Raw genomic sequence first — 22,236 nt, 5'->3', positions numbered from 1 at the left:
GAGAAAACAATGGATGTTCATTTCATTGTAAACAGGAAGGTACTTATGCTGCTAACGATGGAAAATATCAACCAAATGGACACCACAACAGCACCATGGCTCTCATTTCACTCCAGAGTCCAATCGACAGTCAGCTGAGTGAGCTGCACACGATGAACCGAATCCAAAGCGAGGAAAAACACAACAGTCAGCTGGCAAGGTTATGGCATCAGTATTCTGGGATGCGCAAAGAATAATATTCATTGATTACCTCCAAAAGGGCCAGACCATCAACAGCGATTACTATATAGCGTTATTGGATCGTTTAAAGGATGAAATCGTTAATAAACGGCCCCAATTGAAGAAAAAAAGGTGCTGTTTCATCAAGACAATGCGCCGTGTCACAAATCAACGAAAACAATGGCAAAATTGCACGAATTGGGCTTCGAATTGCTTCTGCATCCACCCTATTCGCCAGATCTGGCCCCCAGCGACTTTTTCCTGTTCTCAGACCTCAAAAGAATGCTCGCTGGAAAGAAATTTAGCGCCAATGAAGAAGTAATCGCCGAAACTAAGGCCTATTTTGAAGCGAAGGACAAATCGTACTAGAAAAATGGTATCAAAAAGTTGGAAGATCACTATAATCGCTTTATCGCCATCGAAGTCAACTATGTTGAATAATAAAATCGAATTTTGCCAAAAAAATATGTTTTACTATGGTAGATCGGGACTTTTCACTTGGCCTGTTATAGGTAGCCAAATGTGACCACCTCTTCGAGAGATAACACCAGGACTAGGAAACGTTTTGCTTGAATACTTGTATGAACTGAACTTTGAAAGTCTTCATTCTCCAACAATCTCTTAACAATTTCCGAAATGATGAGATGAGTACCCAAGGTTCGAATTGAAAAGTTCAAGCGTAAAAAAGCCAAAAATGCGCGGTTTCATAAATGCATCTAACGAATAAATAACAGTTTCCAGTGAATATAGCAAAAAAGTCCTCAATTATAATTTTTACGACCCTCTTTAGAGTTCCTAATCCATCATACTTATCTGTGAATTATGTCAATTAAACCATCGAAAAAAATGGACAGTTCTCACCTTTAACAGCGGCAATTAGGTTGAAATCCGCCCATTTCCAGAAGGTTTTTCATTACCGAAAAAAGGCAATTTATAACCGTAACACGTTCGTTCTAAATTCTCATCCCTTTTTTCGCCACAAATCAAATAATCACCATAATCGTCTGTGTATAACTTCTGTTTGGCCATTTAGAGGGCCCTTGACTTTATTACATTCGTTCTATCGTTAATTATATCAGGCAATAATATCAATAACCGCGTTTATTCGACAGATATAATTTTTATTCACGATAATATATCAACCAGAACGTATAATTATTAATACCTGGCATTTCAGCCTGTCTCCATGTTCGATATCGTTCTTTTATTTCTTCATTAATTCTTTTGTAATTATTCGGTTATTAGGCGTTGATGCTGGAAATACACTATTGTGATTGTGATTTTTTTTAATACGTTTTTCGACCTTTCATATCTATATTGATACGTGTATCCTGATAGATCCTAGATCATTAGGTAATGGTCGATATTAACGACTGTGGTGATTGTTGGGATATACAGGGCGATAAGGAAATATTCCTTTTTATATTTTGTGCTGAAAGCTCTGCACACTTTGAAACAAAGATTTTTTTTAAGAAGGAAAATATTGTTTGAACTAGGCGATCTTGGGAATTTGACATATACCTTATTTTGCATGAATATGTAGGTCCTAAGGCTTTTAAAGTTCAATTAGCACAAGAACTCAAGCCGGTCGATTACCAGCAACATCGTATCTTCGCTGATTGGGTCCTTGATATGCATCAAAAATCATCTTATATATTATAAGGCCTATTTCACCTTGGAGACTACGTTAACGAGCAGAATTGTCCTATTTGGGGCTCGGAAAATCCAAGAATTATTATTGAAAAGCTTGCTGAAAAACTTCTCGGCTTGGCTTGATATTCAAGCAACTTGGCTCAAGCTCAAGTAGCTTGAGCTCAACTTGAAATCAACTCAAGTTCCAGTCATGTAGTAGTTTTCCAATGTTAATGTTGATATGTTAATAAATAAATACTTGATTTGACTTGAGATTGAAAAACTACTACTTGACTTGAACTTGAGTTGATTCCAAGTCAAGCTCAATCTACTTGAGCTTAAACTTGAGCCAAGTAGCTTGAATATCAAGCCAAGCTGTGAATCCCTATATGTTTCATCGACATCAGTAGCTTGAGCTCAACTTGAAATCAACTCAAGTTCAAGTCAAGTAGTAGTTTTTCAATGTCAGGTCAAGTACTTAACAAATAAATTCTTACTTGACTTGACATTGAAAAACTACTACTTGATTTGAACTTGAGTTGATTTCAAGGTAAGCTCAAGCTACTTGAGCTTGAGCCAAGTAGCTTGAATATCAAGCCAAGTCGTGAATCCTATCCCCAACCTATCACTATTTAGTGCAGTTTTTGGGCTGTTAGTGTGATTGATTAGACATTACTCAGAAACTTGAGGCTAGTGCAACTGTTACGGTGAATGGATTACTGTACCAAGCCATGGTAATGATTTTCTATGGCCCGAATTGGAAGCTATTGATGTGAACCACGTTTATTTTTAACTAAACCAACATCAAAATTATGCAAAATAAAGTTTTCTGGCCATGCGATCACATTGGGCTACCTAGATCTTGTGATTTAACACCTTCAGACTTCTTATTTGAGCCACGTGAACGATAAGGTCTATGCCATTGCTCCACATTCGATTCAAGACCTTAGATATGAAATTCATCCAGTTATCGAGAACATACAGCCACAAATGTGAGAATTTGTCATGGAAAACTACTAGCCGTTACGACCATTCGACTAAAACTATTACAATGAAATAAACATTCGTTTTTCCAAATATCAAAATGAAAGCTATTGTTGGAAAACCCTTCACTAAAAAGGAACTACCCAACGTTATGAGTTTTCATGGAATGACTACGGTACTACCTAAATCCTCAAAGTCAACCGCTCACAATCGACAAATAGAATATGGAAATGACATCTAATATTTGTGCAATGATAAATCCGACAAACAATTATTTCCACGCGATAATTGACGGTACCAGCTACTGTATACTGTCGTACTACCTCTTTTCTAAGAAAGTACCAAAACGGTCAACTCAGAACGCTTTCTTCGAGCCGCGATTCGCCAGCAATCCTCTTTATAAAACTGGCAAGAGAAGGTACCACCGCAGTCCAAGAAGTGGGTGTACACGTCGACGAGTGGGGTACTTGTCCCATGTGAGTGAAATGAAAAGTGAACTGAAAACAAATCCAAAGTCAAACATAGTCACACGGTTTCCAGAGACGGGTACCACGGTACTGCAGTACTGTCCGAAATTGGAGTACGAAAGTTTGCAGCAGCGATCCCGGTCGGGATAACGGGCAACCGCGACCTTTTTTCAGTGTACTGCACGGTACACAGTGCGTACCGCGGGTACCACCTACAATTTCCGGTGATTTCGCGCGCCTTGAAGACTGTGTGTTTTTGTTTGTCGCCTAGGTGAGTACCGTACGTTGGCTGGTGTTGATTTTAACACTTGACGAACGTTTTACAACTGGCAAATTCTGATATTTCGTCTGTTCCTTCTCGCTACCTCATAATTGGGTACTGTAAAACGACTTCTTGAAAAGTTTCCATAGCAGTTCATGAAATACGATGAAATGTTGGTTCTTTTTCTCGTGAATAATTGGCTGATGTGATTATGATGTCTGAATCATATCGAGCTGGGTTTTAAATGGAACCAGTTTCAGATTGTGACTATATATGAAATGTTGAAGTTGTCGCATTTTTCAAATGTCAACAGTTTGTTTCATTATACTTATAATTATCTCTTAGTGAATTCCGATCTACATTTCCATAATTATTCTGGTTTTTTCACGTCATTCATTAACAAACTCCAGTCCTCCAAAAAAATTGACTTCATTGATAATTTTATCGCATTAAAATTTATGTAGCTAAATCTAGATTTCATTCACAACCTAACTTAGGAATGATACAATTTGAAGTGGTTATAATAGCAACACTATGTATTCTTTTTTGACATTTCCTAAGTCAATTGTGTTCAATATGTAATGCCATTTAATCATGGTAAGATACATGCTTCAATAACGTTTGGAAATTGTTTTAAATTGTATATTATTCTAATGATATACTCGGTAGTACTTTACCTACTAGTCTTCATCTCAAAACCAACGTAGAATATTCAATACAAAGTCATCAGCAAATTTAACAACGAAAGTTTCAAGTATATCGTACCTACTAATTTCAATTAAAATTTTCCAGGGACTGTCGATCCAGAAGATGTGAAAGCACCTCCTCACAATGTCCCTCCTCAACTACAGTGTGCCATCCCCATACTTTGGGACCCCAAATCCTGCCACAAACTTCTACCAACCACCGCAACCATCGGTACTACCACCTTTTCCACCCAATGTACAGCCTTACCACTACCCACGTCCACAAAAGCCATTTCTAGAGGAAGAATTTCCTCCACCTCAATACAGAGGACATCACACAACTCCCCAAAGTACCCCATCACCACCTCCCCCCAGCTTAGGCTACCCTTACGGCATTCCCACGGACAATAACAGTGGTACTACCCATGTGCATCACAATACTCACCACCACGGTGGACCTCCAGAAGCTGATTATGACTATGGTGACGAGGATTCTTCGTTGGTACCACCTGTGACTCCGATCCAAGGGCCGATTTACGTCAAGAACGGTTCGGTACCAGTGGTACCGTTGTATTCCTACCCCGTTTTGAACAATGGTACTCTGGTCCAGATTCCGGTGAGTTGCATTTGTGTTATTCGAAGAAATTTGTTGATTAGATCAAGATGAAGCATTGTAAGTACTTTTCCTAGTGACTAGAGTACTACTTGCTTTGTTATTCTTATCTTACGGTATGGTAGAGTTTTGGGAGAGTAAATTCTCCCCGTTTCGAATAAATTCATTAATCAAATCAATATAAAGCCTTGAAAGTACTCCTTCTATTGACTTGAGTACTACTTACGTTCTTATTTGTATTTAACGTTATTGTAGGGTTTTGGGAAAGTAAAATCTTGCTGGAAAATCCGATAGATGTCCTCCAAAAAAACCATTTGGAAACGGAAGTCTATAACCTGAACAAAAAAGAGCTCTTTGACCCGTGAAAAAATTGACGGATCTAATGAATCATAGCACTCTCGATCTTACGTATCAAGAACAATTAGATCGTTCCGAATTAGAAGGTCATCTCTTCTGAATTGATTAGCCTTCTTAAATCTAGTCGCCTTGGTTACGATGACAATTGAGAGTAGTAATTCACGGTACCTAATCTGACAAACGTTTCTGCATTTGGATCATTCGTCAGTACCACACCTCAGTACTTTCACTATGGCAAAGAAGGCCCTGAATAAGTTCTTAATGGGAAAAAAGTTATTAATTTCTGGGAGAACCCATTTATATATTTCAGTCCATTACGTTTGCCTTTATTTGTAATTATTTCCATATATCTGATAAGAGTTTGTATTTTATAGTATCTTAAAAACTAACCTCGTGTATTTATCTCTGTTGTAATCTTGGGTTGATAATTGGAATCAAATAAGTTGAACCCAAGTGTTTATTGAAGCTTGAAAAGGTGATAATTATCAACTGATTTTAATCGGTACTACCTATACAAGAATAATTAAAATGAATACCACTAATAATAGAGTATCAAATAAGGGAAAAATTTGTTCAGCTAACAGTACCTACTGTATTCATATTAAGAGAAGACAGGGTTGTAGGTTTGATCATTTTTCTGCAGGTTCATTATTGAGAGTATTAAACCAAAATGACTCATCAATTTCAGTTCCTTACCTTGAATCAAAAACTTCAATTCTTGAATGTTCACAACCATGTTTCGAGTGTGGAAGGAACAGAGATACCATGAACTTTTAATCCTTTGACTTTCTCCTTTTAAGGTGCTACTTTCGTGAATGCATTCATAAAAATTCAACCGTTTCCTGTCAGTTGCAATGATGCAAATGCACGGTAACATGGTCAACTTTGAATCTAGATAACAATGACACTTTCTACTAGATATTCAAATGACACTTCTCGCTTTTCACAGAAATAACTCAAGATTTCTTATGCTCAACTCTGGTAGTTCTTGTTTGGGTTGTCCTATTGGTTCTAGTTAATCTGCTATAGAAAATTGAGTACCTAAATCACCATACAGCTTCAAATGTAGTGTTAACCAGCCTTAGAGTGAGTTTGAAAGAGGCACGAGGAAGCAGTACTCTTCAGATTTCGAAATCTCGATCTAATTACTAATTTAATGCACGACCCATTCGAGAAGCTTTCATTTATGTTAATACCCTTTGTCAGTCATCGAAAAAAATCATCTCTGCATCTCTCGCAGCGTTGTTTCTGTGAGCTATTGTTTCTGCTGCCATCTTTTTTCAACCCGTTCAGTTAATTAGGTACGCTTTCAAAACTCCCCTCAGAGTTAACATGATCGGAATCAGCGAAAAGGTACAACGTTTGACCTCGTTCTATATTTATTCAAATTGTTGAAGTTCCAGTTATACTTATAAAGTTTAAGAACGTGTAATTGCCTATGTAAAAGGACAGGACGTATGATAAGAATGCCTGTGGCATTTGATCGCAAAAGGAGCATGGACCTCCTTGGCGATGATCTTACGATGTCGAGATTGAATATTTAATGACTAGAGATGATCTAGATGTTGTTATTGACTACCGGAATGATTTATGGCATGTATATTACATTTATAGCCTGTTTTAATCGTTGAGATCGGCGAGGAATGGTCTAATCTTTGCGAAACCCTGAAATACGCTTGTTAGGAGCTTGCATTCGGTGGATTTTGCCTTTCTAGACTTGTAAAGAATTCTAAACTGCTGCAATTATGAATTGAGGAATGTCTGAAGAAAATTATTGATCGCCTACAACTAAAAAGTTTTTTTCTGCTACACCTGCGGTTCTGCCAAAGGTTATAGCTTTATCCATAATAAAACCAGTTTTTTGAGATGTTGTCAATTAGAAGATGACATCAATAATAATGCATCAATTTAGGTCAAAGTGGTAGCTGATAATTAGGACTTTTTCATGGTATTCAAGTATTTTTTCTATCTCTACTAAAATGCAATAGGTAATGACTACGAAATGGAGTAACTCAAATAAGTACTTCAAACTAGGGATTCACGGCTTGACTTGATATTCAAGCTACTTGACTTGAAAACAACTCAAGTTCAAGTCAAGTAGTAGTTTTTCAATGTCAAGTCAAGTATTTATTCACTTGACTTTAGGGATTCACGGCTTGGCTCAAGTAGCTTGAGCTTGACTTGAAATACACTCATCTTGAAGTCATGTAGTAATTTTTCAATGTCAAGTCAAGTATTTATTTATTGAGTACTTGACTTAACATTGAAAAACTTCTACTTGACTTGAACTTGAGTTTATTTCAAGTCAAGCTCAAGCTACTTGAGCTTGAGCCAAGTAGCTTGAATATCAAGCCAAACCGTGAATCCCTACTTGACTTGAACTTGAGTTGTTTTCAAGTCAAGCTCAAGTCAAGTAGCTCGAATATCAAGTCAAGCCGTGAATCCCTACTACAAAGAAACAAGGATACTTTGTTTCTGACAGTTCTAGTTAAGTTTTTCCATTTTCTCTGACCACTCTAGTGTTTGACTAGACAAGATATAGCCTTAAGGCCCTTCGCACATACTAATCACGTCAGTTTTGCACCCCAACATCTCAACCTACCCATCTTGAGCCACAATAACCATTAAAACAACCAGCCCATCGCAAAAAGAAGAAGACCAAAACACAGAATCGACGATAAAACGTCACAGAACCTTCGTAGGCGCCAGGATCAACCTGCAGCATAGATCGCGACCTACCGACCAGCCATCTAGATCGCATTGTTCGAGCGGACCAATAAATTAAAGATCGCAGAGATGCCGAAGACGGTGTGAAAACGTAGGCGCCGCAAACGAGAGAGGCGTCGCAGGTGACACGTCTATCCATCTGTCATTCGGGTGGTCAGCGATTGGTCTTGTATACACATCTCTCGCTGCTCTCCTCCAGACTCACTTACATAACGATTATCTGTGTTCGAAATGTAGAGGAGCGCGTTCTATAGTTAGCCTTTAGGTTTAGTAACCTGACAGAGGCGGATTCGGGGAATTTCAAGCTGAAGCCTTGGAAATTCCACGAAGTGCCGGAACTAAAGGGAGCTCAAATCCAATAAAATTGTAAAAAATAGACCAACAATACGCTCTATTAGTGTGACGTCACACACCGCCATTTTTGGTTCTCCTGTCAGTGTTCGGAATCCAAACAAATAAATTGTCATTCAAATTAGTACGGTATCGTTGAAGGAATTGGCTTATTTTCATAAATAAGAGTATTTGAGGAACGATTTCAGTATGAAATGATAGACAGAAGGAACGAGGTTAATACCAGTAAGTTTGAATCCTGTATCATTCCCCAGATTTTGTAAAAAGCCGTGTTTGTTAGTTGAACTTCAAGTTCGAACTTACTGGCATTAATCTCGTTCCTTCTGTCTATCAATTAATAGTAAAATGGTTCCTTAAATAATCTTATTCATCAAAACAAGCCAATTTCTTCAACGACAACGTACTAATTTGAATGACTATTTGTTTGTTTGGATTCCGAACACTGACAGGAGAACTAAAATGGCAGTGTGTGACGTCATCACTAATAGAGCGTACTCCCAATTTGCGATTTGTCCTGTTAAAATAAATAGCAAAACAAGAATTCAACAGTACTCAATGAGAGTGGATTCACGGCTTGACTTGATATTCAAGCTACTTGACTTGGGCTTGACTTGAAATCAACTCAACTTCAAGTCAAGTAGTAGTTTCTCAATGTCAAGTTATTTATCAAGTACTTGACTTGACATTGAAAAACTACTAGTTGACTTAAACTTGAGTTGATATCAAGTCAAGCCAAGTCAAGTAGCTTGAATATCAAGTCAAGCCGTGAATCCTTAATTAGAACAGACAAAAAGGGAAATATGCACAAATTAACGTACTCTTAACATAAATATCTTAGTCTCCCTGCTCTCATCTATTTTTATGAGTTTTTAACACTTTATCTTTTAGTTTATCTGGATTTTCTTTAACTTTAATACATTTATTGGGCACTTTTGTTATTTTCAAAACAGATGGGAATGAAATATACACATTAAAATGTCAGTTCTAAAATTGCAATTACTGTCGGAACAAACTGTTGAAATTCATTCAAAAGTTTGTTCTAACAGTGATTGCAATTTTATAATAGACTTTTTGGGTACAAAGAAAAGAATATTGAAAATTAACAGAAACATTTTGTTGAATGAATAAAATCTGATAAAGTATATCAAAAAATTACAATCACTGCTGAGAAATCATTCAACAGAGTGTACTGGCTGTGATAGCAATTTTTTAATAGACTTTTCACAGATTTTATTCATTTATAAAAATGTTCTAATATTCTATGTACCCAACCAAATCATCTTTATCCTTCTGAATGAACTCACCTTGGTAAATTCTAAATATATAGACGAAACGAATGACTTGACATTGAAAAACTACAACTTGACTTGAACTTGAGTTGATTTCAAGTCAAGCCCAACTCAAATAGCTTGAATATCAAGTCAAGCCGTGAATACCTGGTTTTAATTGCACTCTCATTGGCTACTGTTGAATTCTTGTTTTATTTCCACAGGACAAATAGAAAATTGGGAATTATTAGTCCATTTTTTGCCTGTAGTTTGACCTTCAACATGTTTACTTAAGGACGTGAAAGCACCAAATCCATTCATACAACAAAATGAGCCATTCCAAGTCATTGATAAAATTCCTTAGGATGCATCTTCTGGCCAATACCAACCTGCACAAACATTAAACCAATATCAAAGAACTTGCGCAAGCAAAAATAATAGAAGAACTTTCTCAGACCTTGGTAATACCTCAAATGCTGCAGACATCCTATGTCTGCACATCCATCGACCGTTCAGATCACCGTATTTAGTCAAAATCGCTTATAATAAGCTAATAACGGACTTAATCAAACCTCCAAGACGTTTTCTATAATAGACCGTTTCATTTATTGTGAAAAGGCTAAACGTATTTATTGATCTCTGCTTGTATTGTGTCTAGAGGAATTTCCTGTTAGTCACGTTACATTAAAAGTAAATAATATGTAAGTCCACGAGTCGTGGGAATACTGAACCATTTTCATGACAATGAATTTATTCAAGAGCATAAATCTGGATGTTGCAAGCTAGAAGAATTATTACCAAACGGAGGTTGTCGAAGTATTGGGAAAATGTGGCTTTTCCTGATTGCATCCTGCATGATTTAGTAACGTCGATAATTTCGAACGAAAATCCTTTTGAAACGACGAACGAAAAAAGGAAATTGAAATGAGGAAACTACAGGGTTTACCAATAAGAATGATACAATTTGAAATGGTTGTAAAGGATGTTTTTTTAGAGCTATAGAACTTTAAATTGCAATAAAACAAAGATGGATTATTCGATTGACATGAATTTCATTTATCCGCAAGATAATCTTGTGGCATTACATTTTAAATATGATTTCTGGCATATGACCGCTACGGCTGGCTCGGATGTAGTCCAATCTGGACGTCGAATTTTCGATAACTTTTTCCAATATTTGTGGCCGTATATCGGCAATAACACGGCGATTGTTGTCTTCCAAATGGTCAAGGGTTTGTGACTTATCCGCATAGACCAATGACTTTACATAGCCCCACAGAAAGTAGTCTAGCGGTGTTAAATCACAAGATCTTAGAGGCCAATTCACAGGTCCAAAACGTGAAATTAGGCGGTCACCAAACGTGTCTTTCAATAAATCGATTGTGGCACGAGCTGTGTGACATGTTGCGCCGTCTTGTGGAACCACAGCTCCTGGACATCATGGTTGTTCAATTCAGGAATGAAAAAGTTAGTAATCATGGCTCTATACCGATCACCATTGACTGTAACGTTCTGGCCATCATCGTTTTTGAAGAAGTACGGACCAATGATTCCACCAGCCCATAAAGCGCACCAAACAGTCAGTTTTTCTGGATGTAACGGTGTTTCGACATACACTTGAGGATTAGCTTCACTCCAAATGCGGCAGTTTCGTTTTTTGACGTAGTCGTTCAACCAGAAGTGCGCTTCATCGCTAAACAAAATAAAATGGACGTAGTGCGCGATACGTATTCCGCACAGAACTATTATTTTCCAAATAAAATTGCACTATTTGCAAGGGTTGTTCAGGCGTGAGTCTATTCATGATGAATTGCCAAACCAAACAGAGAATAAATCACTTGACAGCTGTTAAATCGGTCGCCATCTTGAACAGTAATGCCAACTTAAAGTTATATACCTCGAAAAAAACACCCTATACATAAATAGTAACACTCGTAAGGGAGTCCCTACAAAAAATACTCCTTCAAAAATAATAAATTAAATTGTGTTGCACCTCCCAAGAAATCATCGAACTCTGTCACTGTCCTTCGGAGTTCCTACGTGCTTCCTCCACATTACCATGACTTCCACAGCTTCAAAATACGTATAAACCAGAGGAATTCCACATTAGTCATCCGACGTTAATGTAAAATTCCACGGGTGTACACAATTTATACCATTAATTTTTTTTCATTCGAATCCAGTATCAAGATCCAGAGATAGAGTGCTTCAATCCGCTCTTGGATTCAGATGAACCGTAGATATTTATGCAAAAACGTATAATTTGTTGGTACAATGGTTCATTATCTGCTTGGAAATGGGTCCCCCAAACTTGTAGACAGACAAGGTTACGTTATACTCGATTTTAATGGAAACCTTGGTATTTTTTCTTCCTAGTGTCGAAATTCCGCGTTTTTGGTAAAAATTCGACCTCAGATTTTTCGCTAGAGACCGCAAAGGTAGATTTTGAAAGACATTTAATTTAAAAATATCCCAAAATGTTCGACATAATAACTCATAACATAAGAATAAGATAATTGTCAACAATTTTTATGTTGACGTACGTTCACATTTGCATACATCCTTGGATGTGTCCTCTTTTGATCCCTTCTAAATTTCATTTCAAAATTATTTTCACCTTCTTTCGATCGCAGAACAACCTTCGTGGACCAATTGGAATCCCACCCCAGGCAGCAATTATAAGATTTGTCAAATTAACTTAGCAGTGATTATCAAAAAACCCTAAACTTTGAAAAATTCCGACGTCTGTTGTTAGATCACCAAATCTTCAAAATTTGAATATTGCAGGCATTAACCCTCCTCGAACATTTCATAATCTTTTCTGTAGAAATATTCGTCTTTGCCTTCGAAAAGGGCTTTAACCTCGGCAACTACCACCTCATTAGAACCAAATTTAAAGGTCAATATACCACCTTCTGAAATAACACTCAACAATCCATTGCTTTGCTTTCATAGTATTTTTTCCCATCATAAAACAGGGTTTTTTAAATACACGAAACATATTTTCATCTATTTTTCAAGCAGTTACAAATTTAGCATCACTTATCATTCAATATCTCGATCCAAATTGAACTCCAATTTCCAAAACTTTGATACGCATCTTCTGAACCTTGGTACTAACGACAGAAAAAGGTTAAGTATGTCATATGTGCACCAGGCAAGGGTCTTATTGACGTGTTATGTCAAATGAACGCACAAGACATGTCTCTCTATCAAAAGTTGGACTTCACAAACCATGAAATTCAATTCGAACGAAATCAACAATGGCATTGACAACACCTCTGCACTGCACGAACCGTCTGGCAGATTCAGAATGTTAAATAATAGTAAGAAACAATAACACAGCCCACTACGACTTCCGGTACTCATACATTATTAAGTCATCAGAGGTACCACACCAAGTACCACAACTTCAAAGTACTCTCGCACCTAGGTACTTACATTTAATTTAAGACCATCAACGAATACTTCTACTTGGGTAATACAGTACTATGATTCACCAGGGTACCACCCATAGCATCAGTACCGTACGTAACACCCAGTAGAAGAAGAGAAGATCGTCCTCGGCCTTGTGCAAAAACTTCATTGTTGTTGAAATTAATTATTAATCAACCATGCTGAATTCACACAGTCTATACGATTCAGATTTTTATTAGTACCGTGTTAGGCACCAATGCGGTAGAAGAGGGATCAGCCAGCATCGTAATTGGCGTATTTATAATGTTTTCGAGAGATTGAGGTAAGCGCAATCTTCAAACCTCAATGCAATTGTGTCATTGCCAGGAAGTGTCAGATCCTCTGTATCGAAACATGCGGTTGAGAAAGAAAGATTTGTGATTCTGGTGCAGAGTTTTTTTTTGTCTTCCCCGATTTTTTGTGCGATCAGTGTATGGGCGGAGTGTTAAAATGTCGATAAGTCTGGACAAAGGAGTACTCAGGATGGTGAGAATTTTTTTTGATGTTCTTTGGGCTTTAATAGATCATTTTGAGGCATCTCAGAATTTCAGACAAGCTGACATAGTTATTAGGAACAATTGGATTCTATGTAGACTTTGTACTGTGTCCTTACACCACCTCAGATATTTTACAGATGATTGTTTCCACTAAATATGAAACATTCCACAAATTCAAGACTTGCATTTTTTGACCTCTGATAGGTAAAAGAAGCACCAACCTAAAATTATTCAATAAAGTATTTTCTCTAGTTCTGTGGTTATTCCGTTCATTCTTCCACATCTTGTAGAACAAAATCGTGCGAGAATATATCAGAAACGCACAGTTTTCATGGTAATATTTTATTATTCTATGTTGGTACTCCGAACTTTCCGCCACGGCTTTATCTGTCAATTCATCAATTTGCCTTAAAGAAATCAGTTCTGCCAACCAACATTTTTCAATGCAAAAATCACTAAAATATATTTATGGAAATATTTCATTAATTTCAATGAAAATGCAATGAATTAGAGAAAATAATGTATAATACTCGTACAGAAGGCTCATTCTACCACTCGTTCATTCCAAAACTCGCCACTTCGTGGCTCGTTTTTGAATTTTGAACTCGTGGAAGAATATCAATGCCTTCTGCACTTGTATTATAAATAACTATTCCACGCCACTCATATAGAATTTCTAGTGAACAACGCCAAGTTAGTCGAAAAAAATATGATCTTTAATTTTAATCGAGTTCCATCATTTTCTGGTATTCCCTTAGCGAAATGTAAATGGTATTTTTCTGCCAACTAATGTTATTACAAAATTTTCAACAAATTATGTGATGGAATTTCAACAGATTAGAGAAAAAAATGGAAGTATCATAACTTTAGATTCATTATTTGTCCTTATAAACAAACCTGTTGGAGATACTTTTGATATTTTTAATTAGATATGTCAAATTCTTATCGATATCCAAGAGACTTTTTGGCTTCTAAGATCAAGTCACAAGGTACAGTTCTTTTTGAAAAGTATCTAGGTATCTGAGAAACTGTTTTGAAACATGACTCTCCAGGTGTAATATTTAGTATCAACTTTAAAGTAACTAAGATCCTTTTTGGGGCAGTTCTGAATAAAAATCAATAAGAAATAAATGGGACAATTACTCAATATATTTATAATCTGCCGTTCATCGAGCTATTTTTCGATATTTTCCCGGAAAATGTTCCATTTTGCTGAATTCAACTGAAATTCATTATTGTGACACCAGAAGTTTCTCAATTCAAGCACAAATATTTAATTAAACGTGATACACTATACCAATACCTGTAATCGATAAATTTAATAAAACCTGGATTGCAAAACTTCAACAAGAACTACTCTACAAATTCCAATAACTTCCTATTATACAATCCGTTGAAAATCGATATGATACTCGTTTGAAATTTCCATTAAGTTAAGCGAAATACGTTCCCTAGCAAATTTTCCCTAGTGAAACTTATAACTTATAAGTCGATTGTGTTATTACCTTGATTCCCTTTCGATATACAATCATGTTTATTCTTGAATGTCTTCGTACCTATTGGGAAATAAACAGCCCATTCTGAACGTTTTCAATCGTAACAACATTTATATCAGCTTACGTGTTGTCATAATCACCACGGTTCAAAGAGTTCTTTATGGAATATAAACCATGAAATGATTAATGCGTTATAAGAAACACAAAAAAAATCCACTGTGAGAACGATAATTATAAATAATTAACGCACCAGTATTTAATTATCATACAATGGCTTATCCAGTAGCTGTCAATGGTAATTTTGTTTTTTTTTTCTTTTTTTGTGAACGAGTTAGTTAAGACATTCAGGTTGAGATTGTTTACATTTATAGAGTCGGCTTCTTGGAATTGATCTGAGTAGGTTAGTAGAGTTCGTTTGTCTATTTCCATTTTTTTTCAGTTGTTTATAAGATACAGTGTACAGATTTCAATAAGAGTTTTCATTTTGAATATCCCGCTATCTGAGCAGCTGTCACTTTTGAAACTGTCGTCTTTTGTCATTTGACAAGTACAAACTACGCCATTTCTTGAAATGGAACGATACACGCTTCAACACCGCATTGTTAAAATCACGACAAAAATGAGGAAAATTTTTTCAGTTACAATTCGCGAAAATTAATCGGCAATAATGAAACTGGTCAAAAAATTTGAGCTGTTGGAGCTAGTTAGTTATGTGAAGAATCGAAACCGTGTGCTTCGGTCAAGAGCAACTGAGAATATTGCTTGTGAAGCTCATAGTGTTGACGAAAAACCGGGTTTTTCGATCTTGGGAAATATTAGGCTAATTGTCCTCGGTCTGATGCACAGATGGCGTTACTTGTATTAAATCCATGTGATTTTTAGTTAGTACCAACCTTCTAACGATACGTGTCAAAATTTGACAGCAGTCCGACCATTAGTTTGTGAGATATTGCGTTGTGAATATAGCATCTTTTGTTATTTGAAAAAATGGGGAAAAAAAAGAATTTCGTGTGCTAATAAAATATTGCTTTTTGAAGGGAAAAATACAGTTGAAGCAAAATCTTGGCTTGATGAAGAGTTTCCGGGGTCTGCACCAGGAAAATCAACAATCATTGATTGGTATGCTAAGTTTAAACGAGGTGAAATGAGCACCGAAGACGACGAACGCAGTGGACGCACAAAAGAGGCTGTCACCGACGAAAAAATCAAAAGAGTTCACAAAATAATCTTGAATGACCGTAAAGTGAAGTTGATCGAGATAGCAGACATTGTGAAAATGGGTACATCATAACATTCACGAATATTTGTACATGATAAAACTGTGTGCAAAATGGGTGCCGCGCGAACTCACAATCGACCAAAAGCAACAACGTGTTAATGATTCTGAGCAGTGTTTGAAGATGTTTGAGTGTAATAAACCTGAATTTTTCATCGATATGTGACTATGGATTAAACATGGCTCCATCATTTCACTCCTGAGCCCAATAAACAGTCAGCTGAGTGGACTGCACACGATGAAACGAATCCAAAGCGAGGAAAAACCCAACAGACAGCTGGCAAGTTTATGGCATCAGTATTCTGGGATGCGCAAGGTATAATATTCATTGAATACCTCCAAAAGGGCCAGACTATCAACAGCGATTATTATATAGCGTTATTGGATCGTTTAAAGGATTAAATCGTTAAAAAACGGCCCCATTCGAAGAAAAAAAGGTGCTGTTTCATCAAGACAATGCGCCGTGTCACAAATCGATGAAAACAATGGCAAAATTGCATGAATTGGGCTTCGAATTGCTTCTGCATCTACCGTATTCCCCAGATCTCGCCCCCAGCGACTTTTTCCTGTTGTCAGACCTCAAAAGAATGCTCGCTGGAAAGAAATTTAGCGCCAATGAAGAAGTAATCGCCGAAACTGAGGCCTATTTTGAAGCGAAAGACAAATCGTAGTACAAAAATGTTATCGAAAAGTTGTAAGATCGCTATAATCGCTGTATAGACCCTCGAAGGCAACTACGTTGAATAATAAAATCGAATTTAGCCAAAAAAAAATGTGTTTTACCATGGTAGATCGGGGACTTTTCAATTGGCCAGAAGAATGAACACTTGTAAATTGAAAAAAAATCCTTTTTTCGGCAACCGTCCGGGAAGTGCTCACTTCCCGGACGCTTTTTCTCTGAGAAAGTAGTATTTCCCGGCCTAGTCCGGAAAGTACGTACTTCCCGGACTAGGCCGGAAAAGAATCACGTCGTTTGTGTCATTGTGAATATGAAAATCTTGGTAGGTATATTTTTAATAAACGCAGTTGATCATTACCATAGAAACCGAGACAACGGCTGACAGTTCATATGAAATTAGTTGTATGTTTTTTGATCGCAATCGTAATTAAATATGGAAAGCAGCAGTGTTATTCTTCACGGTTGCCGAAAAAATATGGTACGCAACACGCCCGAAAATGGTTTTTTTGGACTCACAGAATTTTGTCTATTCGTCCAAAAAAAACCTATTTTCCGGACTTGTATTTTGGACAAACGGTCATATTCCTCCACCCCGCCAGTCTGTCGCGACTTCCTGAAGATTACAGGTACACTCAAACGGACCTGTCCAAGTGTTAAATAATAACAAATACATTTCGCCGTTTCAGAATTCCGGTCTTGTTTATGTAAAACTGAAAAATTTGCATTTGACCCGGCGCTCAGCGAATAACTTTCACCTCATCTAATCGGAGAAGTTTAAATTCAGGAGCCAGAAGCGAAGATTATCGTTGGCGATGATCAATTTACGGTGTCGGACGCAATTCCTTTACGAATCGGACCTTTTTCGATCGAGAATATAAATGCGCGCTATCAACTTTCTTATTTCGCTCATTTATCAATGGGCCAATCTGAATTGATAAAGATTTTTCGGGGAAGGACGGCAAGTTCAACGGTGTCTGGCCCGGAATAGAATATAAGGTTCTGCCGAAAGTCCACTTTGTTTAGCATTGCACGCACGTTTCGACAACTTCACGTACGTATTCACTTTTGTCCATTCGCTAGTACCACAACTACCGTACTTGATTTAGTTTAATCTCGCCAATCGCAATTATTTTTTATAATGAATCAATGGCATTAATTGATTAATTCATATTAACAGCAATTTTCAATAGACTCCATTGGCATTACATTCTTTCGAATGCAGAACAACCTTTTTGGTCTAAATGTTATCCAGATCATCGATTTGGGATCCAGCATCACCACTCGACTAGGGATCCACGGCTTGGCTTGATTTTCAAGCTACTTAACTTGAGTTTGACTTGATTTCAAGTCAAGCTCAAATCCAGTAGTAGTTTTTCAATCTCAAGTCAAGTCAAGTATTTATTTATCAAGTACTTGAATCATAACAAGCTAGTTGATTTTCAGCAGTTTTATCATGCAGTGTCACATCAATAAAAAAATGATGAAATTAGAAGGAACCTTGCAAAAAGCACTTTTATTTATCAAACTCATTGTATAGAAGAACCGAAAATATCAACTTTTTGAGATAGAAACATAAATTAAATCACTATAAATCATAACAAAATAAAAATAATGAAGAAATAAAGTTTCTTAATATTGATAAATGTCCAGACTTTGTTTGATCTCATAATTTTCCATCTAGGATCTAAGACTCATGAGGTTTATGGATTTGTAACTGTAAGAGCAGCTCTGGAAAATTGTCTTTCAACAGGAACTGAAGATGCTTGCGTTGATAAAAAATCCTTGGCCATTTTGGCCAAGTTTGGAAAGATATTTCTGAAACTACCAAAATCTACCAATATATTTCATACAATTGTGAGAAAACTACTAATAAAGTCACACTGGCAAATGCTTCAGTCTCCCGGCGCTCGAGGAATCCCCTTATTTAGTCTAAGCGCGCACGAGACTGCAGAAATATATGCCGTGCGACGCGTGCATATCAAGCTCAAGTAATATCAAATAGCTTGATATCAAGTCAAACAATAAATATCTTAAATCGAGTCAAGCCAACTTATCCTACAAAACCACCTAAACATGCTGCAAAATGGTTTGAAAGATGGGAACTTAAGAGTCCAAATCAACCCAGTTAACATTTACATTGAGAAAAAAGTGTCCAGCAGTCAAATTCTATAATAAACCTATGCAGAAAATGTCATCAGTACGATGCTTAGGTTTATATTTAGACGAATAATAATAATTGGAACAACACCATCAAAAAGAGGTATCGAAAGAAAATCTGAATTGATACTAGACAACCAAGTCTTGATATACAAAACGGTGATCAAACCCATATGGTCTTACGGCATTGAACTATGGTGATACGCCAGCAAATCAAGCAAACCATTGATAGAAGAATCCAATTTGAATGAATTTTGATGGCTTTAAGAAAAAATAATTAAATTTGAATCGTGTGATGATTCTGACTCTAATTTATTAATTTGGTAATTACCACGAAGCCTTCACACTTATTCGACCACTTTTTGCTTATTAATTATCATTTATATCGCATATTGTATTCGCGAAATTCCTGTTTCAGCTGTCAAAATCGACTTCCTGAATTTCAGGTTAGTTGAGGTTAAATTCAAGATCGATAACAGTTCATACTAAAAAATATTATATGAGTAAATTAAAAAACAAATGTCAACATTCAATTACGAATTACTGTAAATTAATGTTTAAAAAAGGAGCTTGAAAGATTGTAGAAGACTGTCCTCCATACTCAGTCAATTCGACTTGTTTACAATGCTTCATTTCATCAATTCAAGTGTATATTGCAATAGAATTGAATATTGAAGCGCCAAAAATATTATATAATCGAATTTATCAAGTTCGTATGAGCGGTAGAGTGCATTCAAAAGCATATCCCAATTTTTCACATAGAAAATACATATTTTCTTCTTCTTCTTCCTGATTTTCGGCCTTCCCACTCGACAGATTCCTTATCAGTTGAGTCGCAACACCGACTCGTGTTGTTTGTTTGTTTACCCTTGGACCCCACGTTCAAAATACTCCACCCTCAACAGGAAACTGGCGCATTCCCAAGAACAGGTCGAGAGCTGCAGATATGACGGATAGTCGCGTCACCCTGAACTGTCTTGGACCAACGCCCAAAATTATGATTGATACTGAAGTAGACTGTTCCCTATCTGGTTCTCTTATCAATAGACCGCTGGGTTTCTGCAATTCCGAGCACGCGAGCCGTCCCATTGAAAGGAAGTGTATTTTCGAACACATCGAGGTCAAAACGAGAGCACAGAACTCGACGGTTAGCCTAAAGGCCGGCGGGAAGACTTCTCGTACGGCAAATCCGTCACAAAAAGTACGTTTAGGAACTCTTTCGGTTCTAGAGACACTCTGGAAGACAGATGGGCAGTTTATATTGAGTTTTCGATGTCATTATAACTTCAATGTACGAAAATCCCAAGAAACTTGTGCATCAAAGTCCGGATTTACCTCGCGATAAATATCCACGTGTATGTTGCGCCTTATAAGTGTAACATTTTGCGTGAGGCAGCTGGTACTCTCGGGTGGTACTGCTGGCACCACACACTTGAAGGTGTTTCAAGGTCTTGTACATTGACTTTCATCTACGTTATTTGACAATAAAGTTTACTGGTTTACTAAAACTACTTCTACTATTCTGTAGGAGTTTGTCAATGGAGAGCCCAGTCGTGGATTTGACATTGGAGCATTTGGCAATTCGATTAGTTAAGCGTTTGAATCATGAACGCTGTAAACAACTTCGAAAATTAGAAATGAACTTATAATCTTATAATGAACTCATGTTTTTCGAAAATTTTTTCATTAGATATAAATGATTTTGTCTCAACTCAAAAGCAATTTTATATATTTATTTCGAAATTTTAACGTGAAGAGTCCCTTAAATGTAATTGACCATACCATACACAAGGTTTTGTTCAAATAATCTCAGTAGTCGTTAGATATTTCTTCAAAACTGATTTCCTAACAAAGTTTATTCTCTGCAGATACTTTGGACGGCCCTGTCAGTGGCCCTGGGTTTAGAACTAAGAGGCGAATATATCAGGGGAGTACCCTGCCTTGTAAGAAATTTCCAACTGTTTTGTCCAAGAGCTGGTAACACATATCCACTGTAAGTACCCACAATTTCAAGTTCACACATGCTCTCCTAAACATCTTCAAATACATTATCAGTTTTATCCTTATCACGTTGGTATCTTGCAGAGATCGAATCGAACTATTCATAGATGAGAATAAAGCCCTGATGAAGAGAATGTATGGAGAGTTTGACATGGGCATATTTCCTAATGGCCCTACAGGCAACAAAAGAAAGAGATCCACCAAACCAGGAGTGCCAGATCTACATTTCGACCCTGGCCCTGAGCCCCTCAGGGGGGCCGACTCCTTCTTAGGAAAGATCAGAGCCCCCAGACAGACATTTAGAAACAACCAGAGCTCCGAGACCGGAAAGTAAGTATAATCAACGGTGTACTTCAAGGGTCGGTGTTTGGCTCAATTATTTTCTATGGATTCACAAATAAGTCGGTCAAGATGGTACTTCGAGGTGTATTCATTTTAATTTAGAACTGTTTTGTTGGCAATTATTAATGTTTTTTTTAGGGTAGATGCATGTCAGAGTAAGGTGGAAATTATAACACCATACTGGGCATCCAATTCTGCTGGAAAGATAAGGGCCATAGTCAACACACAGCATTTTGAACAAGCCATTCATCAGGAAACCTGCGCGTAAGTTAAATTTCTTCGAATATATTCCTATACTGAAAGTTTCTTTTTTTTTTCGATTTTTTACAGAAAGGTTCGTACAAACCGATGCTCTGGAGATTGTGGCTGTGAACAGAAATACAAATGGCATCGACTGTTAGCCTACGATCCAGACAACGACTGCAAGGGTATCTTTATGGATTGGTTTCTGTTTCCGTCCTGCTGTGTTTGCAGATGCAACCCCAACTGAGAAACGACAAGACAAGTAGCAAACCAGTTCCACACTTAGGGACTGCCTGTTTCCTTTTAATAATTATTATTTTCTCGATAATCGTTACCATATCATAGGATTCACTCTAGTTACCATCGTTTAAGGCTCATTATTTTATTTATATTCTCGTTTTTTGTATAGTTAAGTTTTATACTTTTGTAATTCTTTTAATTGTTAGAACCTGCCATTGTAGACCAATTTTTTAGAAATAAATACTCGAATATCTCTGTTGTTCATTCATTCAATAGCAAAGTT

The 22,236-nt window shown here is 36.9% G+C and overlaps 1 protein-coding gene across 1 annotated transcript; it reads left to right on the top strand.

Moving 5' to 3' along the window:
- Nucleotides 1-3,261: 3,261 nt before the first annotated feature.
- On the top strand, nt 3,262-22,206 carry LOC123683370 (protein spaetzle 3). The gene is made up of 6 exons (XM_045622373.1): nt 3,262-3,573; nt 4,357-4,866; nt 20,996-21,120; nt 21,213-21,458; nt 21,609-21,734; nt 21,801-22,206. The coding sequence occupies exons 2-6, from the start codon at nt 4,396-4,398 to the stop codon at nt 21,958-21,960; spliced, it is 1,128 nt and encodes a 375-aa protein (XP_045478329.1). The 5' UTR covers nt 3,262-3,573; nt 4,357-4,395; the 3' UTR covers nt 21,961-22,206.
- Nucleotides 22,207-22,236: the final 30 nt, after the last annotated feature.

This window comes from Harmonia axyridis, chromosome 6, assembly GCF_914767665.1.
Source record: "Harmonia axyridis chromosome 6, icHarAxyr1.1, whole genome shotgun sequence".
Classification (NCBI taxonomy): domain Eukaryota; kingdom Metazoa; phylum Arthropoda; class Insecta; order Coleoptera; family Coccinellidae; genus Harmonia; species Harmonia axyridis.
This window is presented reverse-complemented; position numbering and strand designations above follow the sequence as displayed.

Coding starts and splice junctions, on each gene's coding strand:
- LOC123683370 (XM_045622373.1), top strand. CDS start 4,396: ATGTCCCTCCTCAACTACAGTGTGCCATCCCCATACTTTGGGACCCCA. Junction 21,121..21,212: donor GCTGGTAACACATATCCACT/GTAAGTACCCAC, acceptor GGTATCTTGCAG/AGATCGAATCGAACTATTCA. Junction 21,459..21,608: donor CAGAGCTCCGAGACCGGAAA/GTAAGTATAATC, acceptor TGTTTTTTTTAG/GGTAGATGCATGTCAGAGTA.